We start from the raw sequence: 15,789 nt of genomic DNA, 5'->3' as shown, positions 1-15,789 counted from the left end.
GGATTGTGTCCCTAAGGGGGGCAAAGGAGGGTACTTTTCACTTAATTGAGTCCCAGTGCGGGCTGCTAGAGGCTGCAGGAGGTGCAGGGAACGTAGCAGAGGCCTCCGCAGGGCTCCCCAAGGCTTGGAATCTTGAAATGGGGTGATTGCAATGCACCTCCTGCAAACAGGAAGTGCTTTGTGATTGCTCCATTTCAAGATTCCAAGCCTCTGGGAGCCCTGCAGAGGGCTGCGCTGGGCTCCCCATACCTCCTGCAGCCCACGCTGGGGCTCAAGTAAGTGAAAGTTCCCCTCTTCACCTCCCCCTTAGGGACATGATGCTGGGGATCACTTCCCTTCCTCTCTTCTTCCCCCGCCTCTTAAAGGGATGGGGGAAGCGTTACATGAACTGGTGGTTCATGACCACTGATTTAGACTATTAAATCAATGCAGTTTTTGATTTTTCAGAAACCAAGCCTGAGGTTCTAGATAAGCAGGTTCAACTGAAAGCAAGTATGGCCCTGAGCTTCAGGATAAGTGATATATACATCTTTTAAAGAAAATAAAGATATGGTCTTATTAGTTTTGGGGAGGTAGTCAACAGTTATTTGAAAAGACCACTTCCCCCCACTGTCACTCTATATTCTTCACAAAGAGATTAAGAACATCACACATCAGATGCAATGAAAGACACAAAATGTCCAATAACGCACAGCGGCTTGGTCTTCCACCTACAACTATATTTAAAATGCGTTTCAGCAGCGTATTCCTTCTCCTTTTATTTCATATCATATCAAAAGTGTCATAATTTCTACAGGAGTCCTGTCAATAGAAGAGAATGAATCTTAAGGTGCTTTTCAAAGTCACAGCTATCTTTCACTCAGTTGATCTGGAGATGTCTCAAGCAAATCTAAGCTGACAGTCTAATTTTCAGCAACACGGAAGAAGATACTGAAAAACCACAGGTTCACTTCTGTGTTCTGCAAGAAGCATTATGCTGTAGTTTGAAATGGGAATAACAACCCTTTTGTTCAAAAACATGTTCATTTTCTATGGAAACCACAAAGCACATTCAAAAAAGTGCTTGCTCGATTTGGCTTTATAGGTAAACACCAAGCTGCCCTCCAATACTAATTGACAACATTATTTACTTCAAACCATTACAAATTGCATTATTTCAGGAAGGGTAGACCAAGGAGAAGTCAATCCTATTATACAGTTCATATTCAAATTATCTAACACCATGAGCATGTGAGAAACTCTCTTCAAGTGCTCCATTAAGTCTCCATGGTTTCAGAATGCCTGGAGCATAACAGCAGACTGCCCCCACTGCGTTCCTTAGCCCCGGCACCCACCACTCTCCCTATGGATACTGTTTCTCTCCACAGGCAAACGCTATCCCTGGTGAGACTTTCTACTCGTGATTATGAGCACCGGCAATTCAGCATTTGCAATCACAAGAGAAACTCCTGGAGAACAGCATCTGCTTGGCAGATAAACAGTGTCCACGGGGAGAATTAAGGGTGGAGCTAGGGGGTGCAGCAGCAGGACTTTCTGGCACACTTCTGGGTGTTCTGGAGCTGTGGAGAGTCTCCACAGTTTCAGAACATTTGAATGGGCTAGAGAGAGAAGAGCAAAGACTGAAACAGATTTCAAGTGTAAGGGCAAGACTACAGCATATGACAGTTTTCTTCTTTTATACAAGTTGGCAATGTAAAGGAAACTAAATAATTACGTGTTGATTATTCAAGTGCTGAATACAGGTGTCCCCCCTCCTATCCGCTTATCCAGTATTTGTAGTTTCAATTTTCTGGGTTCAAAATCCCCCCCCCCATTGCACAAACCATTTATCTGCTTGTGACTGCAGCCTTCCTGTGGCTGTTCCTGGGTCTCACTGGCTCTTTGCTAACTGCAAAATGGAAGCAGGAAACACTCGTCGGAAGCAAAGCAGAGAGCCGAAAACAATACAATGCTAAACTCTTTGAACTGTATGTTAAGCTTCACATTCTTTTCAGCCCTCTGCCTCACTTCCTGACTTCCTGCTTCCATTTTGCAGTCACCCAGGAACAGCCACAGAAAGGCTACAATCACAAGTAGATAAGTGATTTGCACAATGGGAGAAATTTTTGAACCGCTTTTGGTAGGTTCCCTTTCATTCATGGTTTCTGTGTCCATGAAGGTGGTTGGACAACATATCGTCAGCTGATATTGGGGGGGACAACAACTGTATTTAACTTTTCCACTTTAACCCATTTCTGCCCAGTCCACAGGTGTACACATTTGATCCCTGTTGCGTATATGCAACTTTAGGCAGAAATGGCTTAAAACAAAATTGTAGTTAAAAAATGTAAAGTGTAAGCACTCCACCAAATTCTGTAACAAGTTGAGGAAAATAGATTAACAAGCGTTACAAACCAACCATACAAATAAATGGCGTCCAATGCTGTTGGCTGCATTTACGCGTACCACATGGGAATTCGTATTGCCACAGTTCAGTACACATCCGTGTTAAATTTCCACATTAATTACACCACCACACTACATTGCTCATAATGTTAAGATGTGCTACTCTGGTCCTTTTGCTGTTTACTTCCTAGATATGAAAAAAAGAAAAAATATATAGTCCCCCATAATGAAGTTCATTCAAAGGGTGAACAAAGCTTCTAAAGTTATGTTTCTTTCCACCAAGACAAAAAACACACAGATTTAACACACATAATCAAAACATAGTTCAACAGGATATTTGCCCTAATGCAAATATTACTATGGCAGGGGAAATGTCAGTGCTGTCTATTTTGTTAAAACGAATGTAAAAGACTAGTGCAGATTCAGCCATTTTGCAACTGAGTGTGCTGCAATAGCCATCTTGTACACACTTCCTATTTTATCCCAGTAAATACGCTATATGAGATGAAGAGTCAATTGCTGAGTCAGCACTATCCATTGTGCACATGACTGCAGATAATACAATACATTATTTAACTGTTTGCTTATGTTGATCTCATTGTTTTAATACTCTTAAACAGGCTTCTGATTCTGTTTTTCTGTATTTGTGACATCTGCAAATACATGCAATTCATGTCCAGCAGAAAGGTGCTACAATAAGACCTGAATAAATGTATAGAATAAAATAGTACTGTTCATATACTAATGCAGCAAAGAGGAGACACAATATTTCCTGAATCCTTTAACACCTAATGATCTGTGATGTCATTTTCTCTATCAACTCAAAGAACAGGAAGAATGAGCAAGTGCTTGGTGCTGAATGGATGAAGTCAAGTGTTTCCCCAGTAGTGCCCTGGTTCAATTATTAAGTTTGAGAATCTTGACCCATGACATGCTAAATGCTCAATCCAGCAATACTTAGTCCTGCAGAACTACACCAGGTGACTTTTAATGTATGGTAATCACCAGTGCCCCAAGGCACAGCTAAATAAATTTGACTGCTACTTACATAACCTTTTCCCAGTCTAGGACCCAGACAATAAAGAACCCAGACAAATAATAAGTAAACACTCATGCTTGTGAGAGTTCTCAGTTAGAAGATGCCACTGATTTTCATACCTGAAAATATATTTCTAAGGAATGGTCTCACAGAGCTTCTACTCAACGGGGGAAAAAAAAACCCTTAAATGTGTTTGTGCAACTATGTGACTTTTAAACTTTTTAGGATGCATCTTATTTGCTATGAAACTTTGTCCACCACCCCAACCAACCTTCCAGAACAGAGGTCAGAGCAATGCAGCTCCACAGTAAGGGAACAAACATTCCCTGGCCTTGAAGAGGCCTCAATGACTGCCACGCAACTGCAACATGCAGCACATGCCCCATTAGCACAGCTGTGTCAGTGCGGGAAAGTAGGTTAGGATTTGAGCCTTTGTCTAGTTTTCTTTTTGCTTGGACTAGTGTACTGTATTTCCTTTTAGGTCCCAACACTGCAGGAACTGAGCTGTTTAAAAAGTGGCTCTTATTTGCTCTTTAGTTTTCATTGGAACTGTTAAAACAATGACTAGAATATTTTTATGAAACTTGAAAGGATATTCTTCCCCAGTCATCCTGGCTAGGACTCTCTTAAGAATCTCCCATACATTTTGCAAGCTGCTACCAATGTTTGAAGCTGGAAGCCTTGGAAAGTTGCACATTTCAAAAACTGGTCTCCATGTCAATGCACCGAATTCCTACTGCTAGCGCTGCAAGGTACAAATGCATATTTGATGGCAGAGTTTGACCTTCTGTCTATGATAATGGAAGGGCTGCCAAATTTAATAAGCGAAGTTATCTTTATTTATATATAGCTCCAGGGAATCCAGCTGAGATTTCAGCTTTTTAAAAAAATCAAACAGAAAGCAAAACTAGATTTCAAGTCACGTTTCACTATTATCTTTGAAAGCTCTCATCAAATCAATCAAAAGAGAATTATCTGCCCATCATGAGCAACTTTCTTTAGTGCTTTCCCAATAAAGAAGTCTTCCCTTATCCATTTATAACTTGAGGAACAGTAAAACTGAAAGGGACTAATTCAAAAGTGAAATGGAGTACAATACACTATGTACTGGTATTGCTCATCCTCTATTAATTGAAATTGACTTTCACGGAAGCACCAAAATATCCCATTGACATGAATGGATGCACCAGTCTCACTGCTTAGTGATTTGTGCACTAAGTGATTAAGTCATCATAAAAATAAAATGTAATTATGTAAGAGGACTACATCGCCCATGTCACTTGTATATTTCTAGTAATATTATACTGTGCATTAAAAGTCCAAACATGAAAAACGTCCTTTCTGCAAATTAGAGCAGTTACAAAAAGGAATCTGTTTAGGGAACTCTAGACGTGGGCACTAAGAAATGAATACTGATCTATTCCTAGGTGGCCTTATTGCATGTTACTCTCTTCCAATCAACATCAGACTCAGGAGAGAGCAAGAGACATCTTAAATATCACACGAATCCTTTGGCAAATTAATTAGTTCCAATACTTGTGTACTTGTTAAACCGACTGTGGTACTACACCTTTTATTCACTGGAGTCAGCCTTAAGATGCTATCCACATTTCTACTATCTACTGGATTTCTACTATCCAGGTTACTTTCTTGTCTACAAAAGCAACAGTACATTCCAGAAGAGGAGCTGGGGGCAGCATTAAGTACGGCACACTCCACAATGCGCCATGCAAGCTGCCCTTCCTCTTAGTGTCAGAGCCATTCAGGGCAGTAATTGTATTTTGGCGTTGCTTCCCTGAATGGCTCTGACTCAGAGGGGGAGGGGCTGCTTACACAGCTTGTTCTGGAGTGTGCCATACTTACAACACTGCCTCTCCAGCTCCATTTCTGGTGCACCTTCTTCCTTGTACAAGAAAATGAAACATAAACATTGCGATTCGACATGTTTCACCAATACCTGGACCTTCAGTTATTAGACTGGGTGAGAAACCATAGTAAAACTATCATTTTGGTTGCCCATCTTTAAAGTGGTACATGATTTCCAAACAAAATTTATTTTTGTGACATTTAAGAGCATGTGCAAACACAGACATAAGCCTCACAGTCTTCATAGTGATGACTGCAATCCTATCCTCTTCATTCCATCCAAGGGCTCCCTAAACTCATGGGATTTCCAACTAAGCCATGGTTTGATTGACTAACTTCCAACTAAGCCATGATTAACTTTAGCATGTACTACAGTGCCAGGGGTGAATCTCCACTGAGCACATAAAGCTGTCAGTATGACTGAGCAAAGGGGAATTTTTTTAAAGTGGGGCTCTTCTAATATTTAGCAGGTAGACAAGCAAGTGTCCTTATTCACTCAACTATAGCATTTCTTCCAGAGGCTGTTTGCTAGTGTTCCCTCTGCACCTTTTAAGATTATGAGCTCTTTTGGGACAAGGGACCATTCATCTATTAATTAAGCTCTGCAAACCAATCAGTAAACTGCTTTGCTGAAAAGTGGTATATAAATATTCTTAACAACAACATGTGAGCCTATACTTGAGCTCTGTTTGTGTTTTTGGACAACAGAAGCAGCTTCAGACTGCATGTGTGCGTGTGCGTGCGTGTGTGGCATGCGCAAGTGGGTTGGACTCATGTATTTTGCATAGTATTACTACAATGGTTTAGAAATCTAAAATGTAGGTCAGTGCTAAAGAAATACCAGTACAAATCAATCATGCTTCACCTGCTGTTAAGTAAAGCAATAAGGAATAAAAGCCTGATTACAAGAAAATTAAATTGTCTCTCCACCCAGTCTGCATTTTATGGATTCATAAATGGGGAATGGCGAAAAGGAGGAAGCTGTGCAGAACAGTTCTCCTCAATGAGAGAATCAACACATCTGCAAGGCAAAGTCATAATTTTTGCTGCTATTAAAACACAAAAAAGGTCAGCCATCATCTTCATTATTTTCATTTTAAATATCTGTAGTGGTTTATCTGTGGCAAGTCATATTCACGAAGCTTCACATAATTCTGCAGTGTTCACAATACATTTTGAAAGATACATAATTAACACTGGCTTAAGTGAAAATAAATTAAAAAATGACATGTGATGAAGAACTTTACATAACCTTATAGCTGGGTTATGTGTTTGAGAAAGAGATAAGATGGTTCAATTTTTTCACAACTCTTCTGTAATTTCATATTAACGATACTCAGTTAGAACTGGCACTACAATGGAAGGATAAGTCATAGTACAGCAAGGTCCTCAGAGTAATTCAAACGTGAACTGGAAACAGGTCAACTGCAGCCTGAACTTTTACAGAAGAGCAGTGGTGCGATGAAAGTAATGCAATGATACAATGGAAGTCTCTTAATCAAAACAAACCTGGTGAAAAACCAGTCTGCACCGATATTCAAGATGATTTTCTATTGTCTTCAATGGCCAACGCCTTTGATTAGGTGCATTTGTAATGGAAGGGAGATTTAAAAGTAGGTTCATTTTCAACCAGTAGGTCATCTGTTTTCCTGGTATTCATTTTGTGAGTTGCTTTAAAACTTCTACTGATCTTAATTTGTGGGAAAAGATACATTTGTTTAAGTTTATGCTAGAATTAAAAAGTTAGGAGGGCAGGTATGATATGCAGTCACCCTACACAAAAACATTAATGCAGAAAAATCTTTTGGTGATCAACATCAGGTACCACTAAAGATTAAACTAAAGCCATCACTGGCAGAGGAAATTCAGCACTGATGACAACAACAAAGGGTGAAAAGTGCCAGATGCCATAGGAGCACCTGTGCTTGGAAAGGGAATATTGCACTCAACAAAGGACCCTGCAGTTTTTTTAAATTTCCTCTTTCACTGACCTAGAAAAGAAACCAGCCATTTTCTATATGCACCAGCAAACCTTGCCTGATCTACATTTCTGCACGTTGATAAAACCTGATCGATGAATCTACACTCCACTTCCAGGCTGACAGAGTCCTGAGTGGGAGCACGTTTCAGGCGTTTTGTTTCTTGAGTGTAGCCTTGTCTGCTGGATTCAATCAAGCCATCAATATCCATGGCCTGGGTCACATGACCAAATGCAATGCCAGGGTGAGAGTTAATCAAAGTCCCATCGCTGTTGTCTGCTGCTGTTGAAGAGGTGGTTGGAGGTGAAAGTTTGTTCTTTAAGTGGTGCTGAAGGTAGAATATGTACCGTCTTCAAAGAGAAGAAAATCAAACTTTTAGCACTTCTATTAGTACGAACATAATTGATTATAAAAAAATTCCATAGCCTCTTCCCTCCCCCAACATAGATTACTTCACATTTTATTAAGCGCTTTTTTTGAAAGGTTGACTTCCGGCTTGGCAAATTTGGCATGGAATCTAAAAACAAAATACATAAGAGCAAGTAGTTCTCACTCATTCTGCATGGGGACCCACTTTTTGGAACAAGAATCTGCCAGGACCCACCGGAAGTGGTCATGACTGGAAGTGAAATCATTAAGCAGGGAAATTTTTAACAATCCTACTCACTCTGACCCAGAAGTAAGTCCCATTTACTATCATTGTTAAAAGAATATACATAGTAGCTTGTTCAAAGTACAGGTCTGCAACATTTCCCCAAATGCAGTCACATACCATGGTAGTATCAAGTCTAATATATTAAAAATAAAATGTTGAAATGAGTGGGGACCCAACTGAAATGGGCTCACGACCCACCTAGTGGGTCCCAACCCACAGTTTGAGAAACACTGCTTAAGAGGATGCAGTCATTTTGTAGATCAAGGGTGCCCAAACCCAGGCCTGGGAGCCACTGCAGCCCTTGGGGACCCCCAATCTGGCCCACAGGGAGCTCTCAGTCTCCAATGAGCCTCTGGCCCTCTGAACATTTGCTAGAGCCCACACTGGCCCGACACAACCACTCTCACTGCTAGGGCTGACTGTTCGACCTCTTGCATGAGCTGCGGGCCAAGGGCTCTCTGCTGCTTACTGTTCCACATCTGGGAAGTGGCAGCAAAGGAAAGGCCAGCCTTGCTTTGTGCCTTCAGCTATTGCGAGAACTTCATTCATTCATTCAAGTTCAATCTCTAATATATTCATTTATGTAAATTAATGTATATTTTAAATGCAAATTATTTTTTCTGGCCCCCGACGCAGTGTCAGAGAGATAATGTGGCCCTCTTGCCAAAAAGTTTGGATAACCCCGGTTTACTGCAGTGTGTGAATATACGAGGGTGCCCTTGACAACTGTTTGAAAATTTCAGATGGAGCAGATTGGGGCTGGCACAACTCTTGAAAAGGTGAAACATTACACCTGCATCCCAGTATCAGTAGTCCCTAGGAAAATTCAAGAGCTGTTTTTGAACCATATGTAACCTTTAATAAATTGGATTCTACCCATAATCTTTGAGGCCAATCGAACGAGCCCTTTTGATTTCATAAACCACCTGTGAATCTTGAACAACAGAAAGCACATGTATAAAACTTATACAACTATTTATATAAACTATTAAAACTTTTGTTTTAATTGTTTTTATCATAGCTTAATGTTTTTAGTATTGTTTTATCATTTTATTTGTAAGCCACCTTGAGTGCCCTTAGCAGATTATGTATGTATAAATAAATACAAATATTTATCGCTTGCTCTTCTACATCTACGGCAAGTTTGCCAAACCCTAAACCCTTAGGAACAACTATAGAAACAACTATAAGACTTTAATGTGGGCAACCACTTGACCGTTGGTAACAGATAAGAGCATGCTATGGGACTGTGCATATTCTATTCTCATATTCTTAATAATGCTTAAGCATTACACAAGCATTGATATCAACCATGTAACATAAATCAGTTTGCTATTCTTTGCTTCAAATCTTGCTTGAGGGAACCGTAGTTAATATCAGCACTGATGGTTAAAGCCAGTGAGGGAATTTGCATATGAGAGGGGAAGGGGCATTAATATAATAGAAATTCCCCATTGCAGAAGATACAGAAGAGGACTCACACCTGAACTACTTCTTATTCTGGCAGGTGGTCTGAACTGTGATGATGTACACATTACCTAGAGAACTGTATCCAATGCACATCATAATGAAACCTCACTATTTCAGTTTCATTATGCTATGTCTTAAACACACTTCAGATGAAAAAGTGGTTCAGAGGTTCAACGTTTTCGGCAGTGAAATCTGCAGACTGAGAGCAAAGAATTCATTACATTTCTCTACAGTTCTGTAGTCTTCATTCAGTGCTCCTTTTGTCATTTAACAGTCCTATTGAATTGGTTCCCTATATCTGATGTTTTTAAACAGTATCTTGTTGACAACTGTGAGATTCTGTGATATTCAACCCATTCTATCAGCCTGATAGGACTGGAGATGGATTTTCATTAGGGTATTAGAGTAGAATAATGGACTACAGAATGAGGTTGTACTATGCATTAAGATGAAGACATTTTCTACGTGGGTCATGACTCCAAAACAGAGTGCAATAAATCAAAAGAAAATTGTGATTACAAAGCAGCTAGAGTTCAAGGCGCATAAAGCTGCTGCAGCATGATGACTACTTGACATTTCTCCATGTGGTTCTTGTCTCAAGACGAGAAGGGTGCTCATCATGCAGTGCTGGACATTTCCTCCACCTCATCACATACCAGTAACACTAAAATGGTTTGCACCATTTCAGAGAAATTCAGCAGACTTGAGGGATGAATATTCTCATTCAGCCCTACATTGTTGAATATGCTTCCTTACCTGTGACACCACAGAGTTTCATGCCCTGGATAAGTATTAATTAAGTCAGTGCAGAGCTCAACTTCTTCCTTCAGAAGAAGAGGATGATCAGGCTTTTTTTCTACCACACAGGCAGCTTCTGCTTCATCATTTTCTTCATCTTTCGGAAGACTGGATGCTTGTTGATTGACCAGCTGATTATGCATCTGTAGAGTACAGTCACTCACAGTTCTGCCAATCAAAGACTTTAACAAAAACTGGCGGTAGTGGAACCCACTATGATCTGAAACGTGCATGGAAACCCAGTGTTTAGTAGAAGAAAGTTCATCAAGAAGAATCTGAAAATCAAAAGTAAACAATAAAATTTTTATTTTTAAGTGTCCATAAAAACAAGATGATCATATTTTCTCTCAATTTTAGGTCATTCCTCTTTCACCAAGGCAAATTCTCCATAGTTCCTCCATATAACTAAAGCAAAAGGTGACAAAATAAACTATATGAAGAAATGGACTTTGGCAAATTCTAACTTCTAATCAAGATGTACGAGTACAGCACACCTTAAAGTGGACAGAATGAATGTTATATTATAGCCTGAAGTATGTTTGAGAAAGAGATACAGTGGGCCCTCCTTATCCATGGGCCTGGTACCTGTGGATTTAACAAACCACGGATCAACCCATCGGCCCACCTGCCTCTGGCCCCCACAGCCATTCACTGGGCTATTCTTAAATGGATCAGAGCAAAAAGACTGAGGGCGTGGAGCTGACCAGACATGGGGTGGCAGTACCACCCCAGTCCCTGCAGCTGCTGAGGTCCACTGCATGAGCAGAGCCACTGTACAGAGCAGTCCAGCTGCTTTCCTACCTCGACTCCAGAAGCTGCTGCCCTCCATAAAGAGAAAGACTGGCCAGCTGGGCTGCTCTTTGTAGTGGCTACAGCAGCAGAGGTGAGAAAGTGAAGAGCAGCCAGCTGGCCGGATCTTTGCAGCGGCTACACATGTGCAGTCGAGGGCAGCAGCTGTAGGGGCAGAGGCGGTGCTTCCACTCCCTTGCCGCCACCACTCCACTAGCAGGCAGATCTGTGCCCTCCATCTTCCTGCCTGCCTGATGGGCCTTCTCCTCCTTCTCAGGCTGGCAGTGGATGCTCTGATCCATTAAAAATAGCAGATGAGCCTTGCCCCGCGCTAACCTGCCTCTCCTTTCCCTTCCAGTCTGTCCTCTGTACTGGAGCATCCACATATTTTGTATCTGCAGGGAGTCCCAGAACCAAACCCCCATGGATATGGAAGACCCATTGTATTTGAATCCCAAAGCCATGTTTCAAAGATGGAAAATAAATATATTCCCTACTTCCCTGTACACCCCTGGCCATGAAATTCACCTTCAAATTAGAAATGTACACTTTGAGCTGTTTTGTGCATGGACTGAACCCCAAGAAAGTCAGTCATGATTACGCAACACTGAAATCAATGACACAAGTTTGTCATGACCAATTTAAGCTCCATTAATTGCAACGTAGCTTAGTCATGACTAACTTTCTTTAGATACAATACAATATTTTGGGAACCTGCTCTTTCTCCAATGAACATTCAAAGGTTCAAGATCTACCCAGGTTGCCCTGTTGTGGATGTTATCTACTTTTGTAACCATTTAGCCACCAAACCAGTTATTGCCAAATCTAGATCTTTTCATTCAAGAAATTATGTCTAGTACCAATTATAACTTTTTGCTATGTGAAGATTATGAAGGAAGGGAGCATATCTTCCATTCTGAGAAGGAACCTTCTCAGTTGCCTCAGTTCTGCCCACAGAAAAACAAGAACTATACAGGCAGATGGAGTCAATATCAAGCTCCCCCAAACAAAGAGCTACATTTCCATATATAAAGGCTTATTCTACATGAACTGGATCCATGAATTTCAAAATGTTCCCTTGAGCAGAGCTTTACCAAAGCTGTGAGCAAAACCAGTAGTCATTTCTGGCCTTTTGCCAATGTATATTCACTTTCAATTAGGTGACAATATGCCCCTTAAAAAATTATGGCCTTTTAGTGACCATGTAACCATGAACACGTTTCTCCATCTGACATTTCTAATAATACTCTTCCAATCTGTCACTCGCATCAGTTTTCTAATGATCTAGATCAGGGTTTCTCAAACAGTGGATCACGACCCACTTGGTGGGTCGCAACCTAAGGTCAGGTGGGTCGTGGAAAGATGTGGACTGCCATCTTGGAAACTGGCAAATTAGGCAGCAGGCGCCATCTTGGAAGCTGGAACTGCCCTTGCCCCAGCTTGCCTGTGTGTACTCAAAGCTCCTTCTAGGAGGAAAAGAGCAGCTTGCACAGGAGTGAGTGTGGCTGCTGAGTGTCTCAGGGAGCATTGCTGGATTATCCTGAGGTGAGCTGCAGCCTCTCCCTGCAAATGGGGGGAATGTTTCTTTTTGCTTTGCTTTCTCTTTCACCACCTCCTTCCAGTTCAAGCTCTGCCCCGTGATCCAGGCCCCCCTCTCCCCCCACTTGCATCCAGCCCAAGCCCTGCCCTGCCCATCCCCTCCAGGCACTTAAACCTCAGCAGATCCCTGATGTGGGGGCATTTTTATTCCCCCCTTTCCCCCCCACTTGCATCCAGCCCAAGCCCTGCCCTTCCCACCCCCTGCAGACACTTAAACCTCAGCAGATCCCTGAAGTGGGGGCAATTTTATTCCCCCCTCTTTTCCCCCCACTTGCATCCAGCCCAACTCACTTCCTGCTTGATGATGTCACTTCTGGCCATGACATCACTTCCAAGTTGATGACATCACTTCCGGTGGGTCCTGGACAGATTGTCATTCTGCAAAGTGGGTCCCGGTCTAAAAGTTGTGAGAACCACTGATCTAGATTGTATCCAACTAGAATGTCTCTTTCTTACTTCTGAACAGTTCTCCATTTTCCTCAGGTACACTTCTATACAACAATTGCTGGCTCAGTGCATAGGAAGAGGAGAATTTTTGGACCTCAGAGCTCAGAATAAAATATATTATCTATGGTTTGATTCAGACTACTCTTCAGTCTAGCATGGCATGACTTCCAGGAGGGTAAAGAATGATGGCAATTCGGAATGCTTGGATATGACTTAAAAAGAAAATGCTGAAGTAGCAGAAAGAATACGTGGCCTTTATTTCCTTCATAGATGACATTACTTCAAAATCAGATGTAATGGAGACCTCCTCCAGCTCTCAGGCGAGCGACCCCCCTAGACTTTAATCTGGTTTACTGTGAGAGTCAGCGTCCTGGTTGAACAATAGAGAAGATGGCAGGAATGGAGAGGTTTAAATGGTGCTTTCAAGAGAAACCTCAACAATCCTATGATCCAGCTGGCAACTGAGAACTACTATCAGAGAGAATTTGGGGAAAGGCATTTGGATAGCAGTAGAAATGGCCAGGAAACATATCTTAGAGACAAGCCCTCCCTCAAGACTGAGCACCCAACCTTTAAAAAGAAAGGGTCATCTTGACTAGACAGGAGGAAGAAAGCACTAGACAATGGCACAGAGGTAGAAAGTGACTGTTTTGCTTGGCTCAGCCTCATTTGAAACCTCAGAAGTACAGCTAAAGCCAAAACCATCAAATACAACTACACCTAAGAATAAATCCTTGAGACTTTGGATAGTGGCCTGGGCTCCTGGAAATTAAGTGACAGAGGTTGTTAGACTGCCTGTCTTTCTCTTGGAGTTTGTAACATCCTTTTTTGGGTTCTTATTGAATATCCTTATCCTTCTTGAAGGTTCTCAAGTGACAAACAGATGTGGGAAGAGTCTGTGAAATGATTTTCCTGCAAGGAGCTGAACACAGTTTACAGCTTCTGCACAGTCAGCACCCTTCCCTTGGAAACGTGCAGCAGGGCAGCAGACGATAGCGGAGAATGCAGAGTCAAGTAACACTATTGTTGAAGGTCAATGTGCCTGCATAATATAAAGGCAGCAAGCTTGCTACGCTGATGAGAAATTGCAACATGAAAGTCATTAGAAATTTTGCCCTTGTACATCATAGGATTGGGACAGGTACCAAATTCCCAACTTGCTTGTACAATCTATTTTAGAGAATGTCCCCAGAGAACCGCCCTGAAGGGGTGGAACCAACTGCTTTTCAAACAGGCATTTCTGTTCATGTTGATAAGGCATTTTTAAAGCCAGTTAGCCACATTCTGGCTGTTTGATGTCCTGCTAATTCATTAAACCATCATAAGCTGAGCTGAAGGATGTCTTTTGATATTTGAAAGACGCTTATAAATAACATGATGGTGTTTCTACATTATTTGATCTCTTTGAACCTATACCAAGACACGATTTGCATTTTAACAATGCACAGCATCTTTAGAGAAAACAGGCTGCTGAAAGCCAAAGAATCACATCATTAAACTAGCTGTTGCACAATATTGTTTCCTGTGTTCTAGCAGAAGCTCTTATGGTTTGTACATAATTTATCCTAATTACTACTCTAACTCTCAGAGTCTCATCTTCCCTTGTAAAAGGATAGATTTGAAGTATCTACTAATGTTATTGTTTAACAAGTCATGCAGCTGTCAGTTTGCTTCCTCTTTGTATGAATTCTTTCAATGGAGTTTCATACCATGAATTAAACCTTCTGATGTACTCAAAAGCTCACTAGCCATAAATGATCAAATTACACACATGCAAGTGCATGCACATGGTTCCTAAAATGTTCCAGAACCTTTGGTCACTGCCATACCATACCTTTGTACTGAGCTTTGCCAAGTGCTGTAAAACCCAGATGCGGTGGGACCAGGCATTATAATTGCTCGGATATCGCCCAGCAGCTTCACAGCACACATCCATTTCTTCTTTCACTAAGTGCTGAATTCTTTCTGTGGGCGCCGTTTCCAAATTCCCTTTAGTCACAAGAGTGGGCAAGGAGTTTTCCTGAATTAGCTGTTGCAGTACCCATCGTCTGGTTAAATGGTGTAAAAAGTTAAGAGCACAAAAGCTGACTTAAGAGAGTGAAAATATTTTTGTTTGTTTGTTAGCTACGGGGTGTCTCAAAAACAACACACACACACTGTAATGTCAATGGTGTATTAATGCCAATGGGGAGCATTTTGTGTATTTAGTCTAATTAACTAATCAACTGAGTCAAGCAACTGCTTCTGTGTACACCATATGTAACATATGTGTGAATTATAGTGTGTGTGAACTATAACATAATGAATCTGACACTATAAAGTGTGTGTATGCTTTCTTGAGATGCCCTGTTTTTTAATATACTGGTTCTCAGTACAGAACTAGAAAGGAGAAAAAAAGAAAGATCCTAACATTCAACTAATCACTGTTCAATCCTCTAAAATACATCTTACACAATTTTTGTTATAGACGAATTCTAACTAAACTCCACCACCGCCAACCCCCCTGGCCAATGCAGCCGAGCCACTGGAATGCACCACATCCTGCAAGAGAGGTAGTCCAGGAAGACTCCTCCAGATAAGGAACAACTTGTTCCCTTGCCCAGGGGTAAGCCTCTGCTGCCCTAATAGGCCTACTCAGCAATTTTCCTGAGTTTGCCACCAATGTGGCGGATAGGATTTTGGCAATGTTGCTGATACTGCTCTCTTCCTAGCCTCAACACATCCTTCCCCGTCCCAGTCTCTACCTCAATCTCCCTCCCCAT

General features: G+C 41.4%; 1 protein-coding gene across 1 annotated transcript in view; it reads right to left on the bottom strand.

Moving 5' to 3' along the window:
• Positions 1–1,816: 1,816 nt before the first annotated feature.
• The window catches only part of PTAR1 (protein prenyltransferase alpha subunit repeat containing 1), a 45,140-nt gene continuing 31,167 nt past the window's right edge, over positions 1,817–15,789 (bottom strand). Inside the window, exons 5-7 of the mRNA XM_066616840.1 lie at positions 14,862–15,075; positions 10,151–10,467; positions 1,817–7,619 (exon numbers count right to left, since the gene is read on the bottom strand). Of these exons, the coding sequence (XP_066472937.1) occupies positions 7,274–7,619; positions 10,151–10,467; positions 14,862–15,075 (877 nt within the window). The 3' untranslated portion in view covers positions 1,817–7,273. The remainder of the gene's footprint in view (positions 7,620–10,150; positions 10,468–14,861; positions 15,076–15,789) is intronic.

The sequence above is a fragment of the Tiliqua scincoides genome, chromosome 2, assembly GCF_035046505.1.
Source record: "Tiliqua scincoides isolate rTilSci1 chromosome 2, rTilSci1.hap2, whole genome shotgun sequence".
Taxonomy (NCBI): Eukaryota; Metazoa; Chordata; class Lepidosauria; order Squamata; family Scincidae; genus Tiliqua; species Tiliqua scincoides.
The sequence above is the reverse complement of the archived record's forward strand: the minus strand, read 5'-3'. Positions and strand labels throughout refer to the sequence as shown.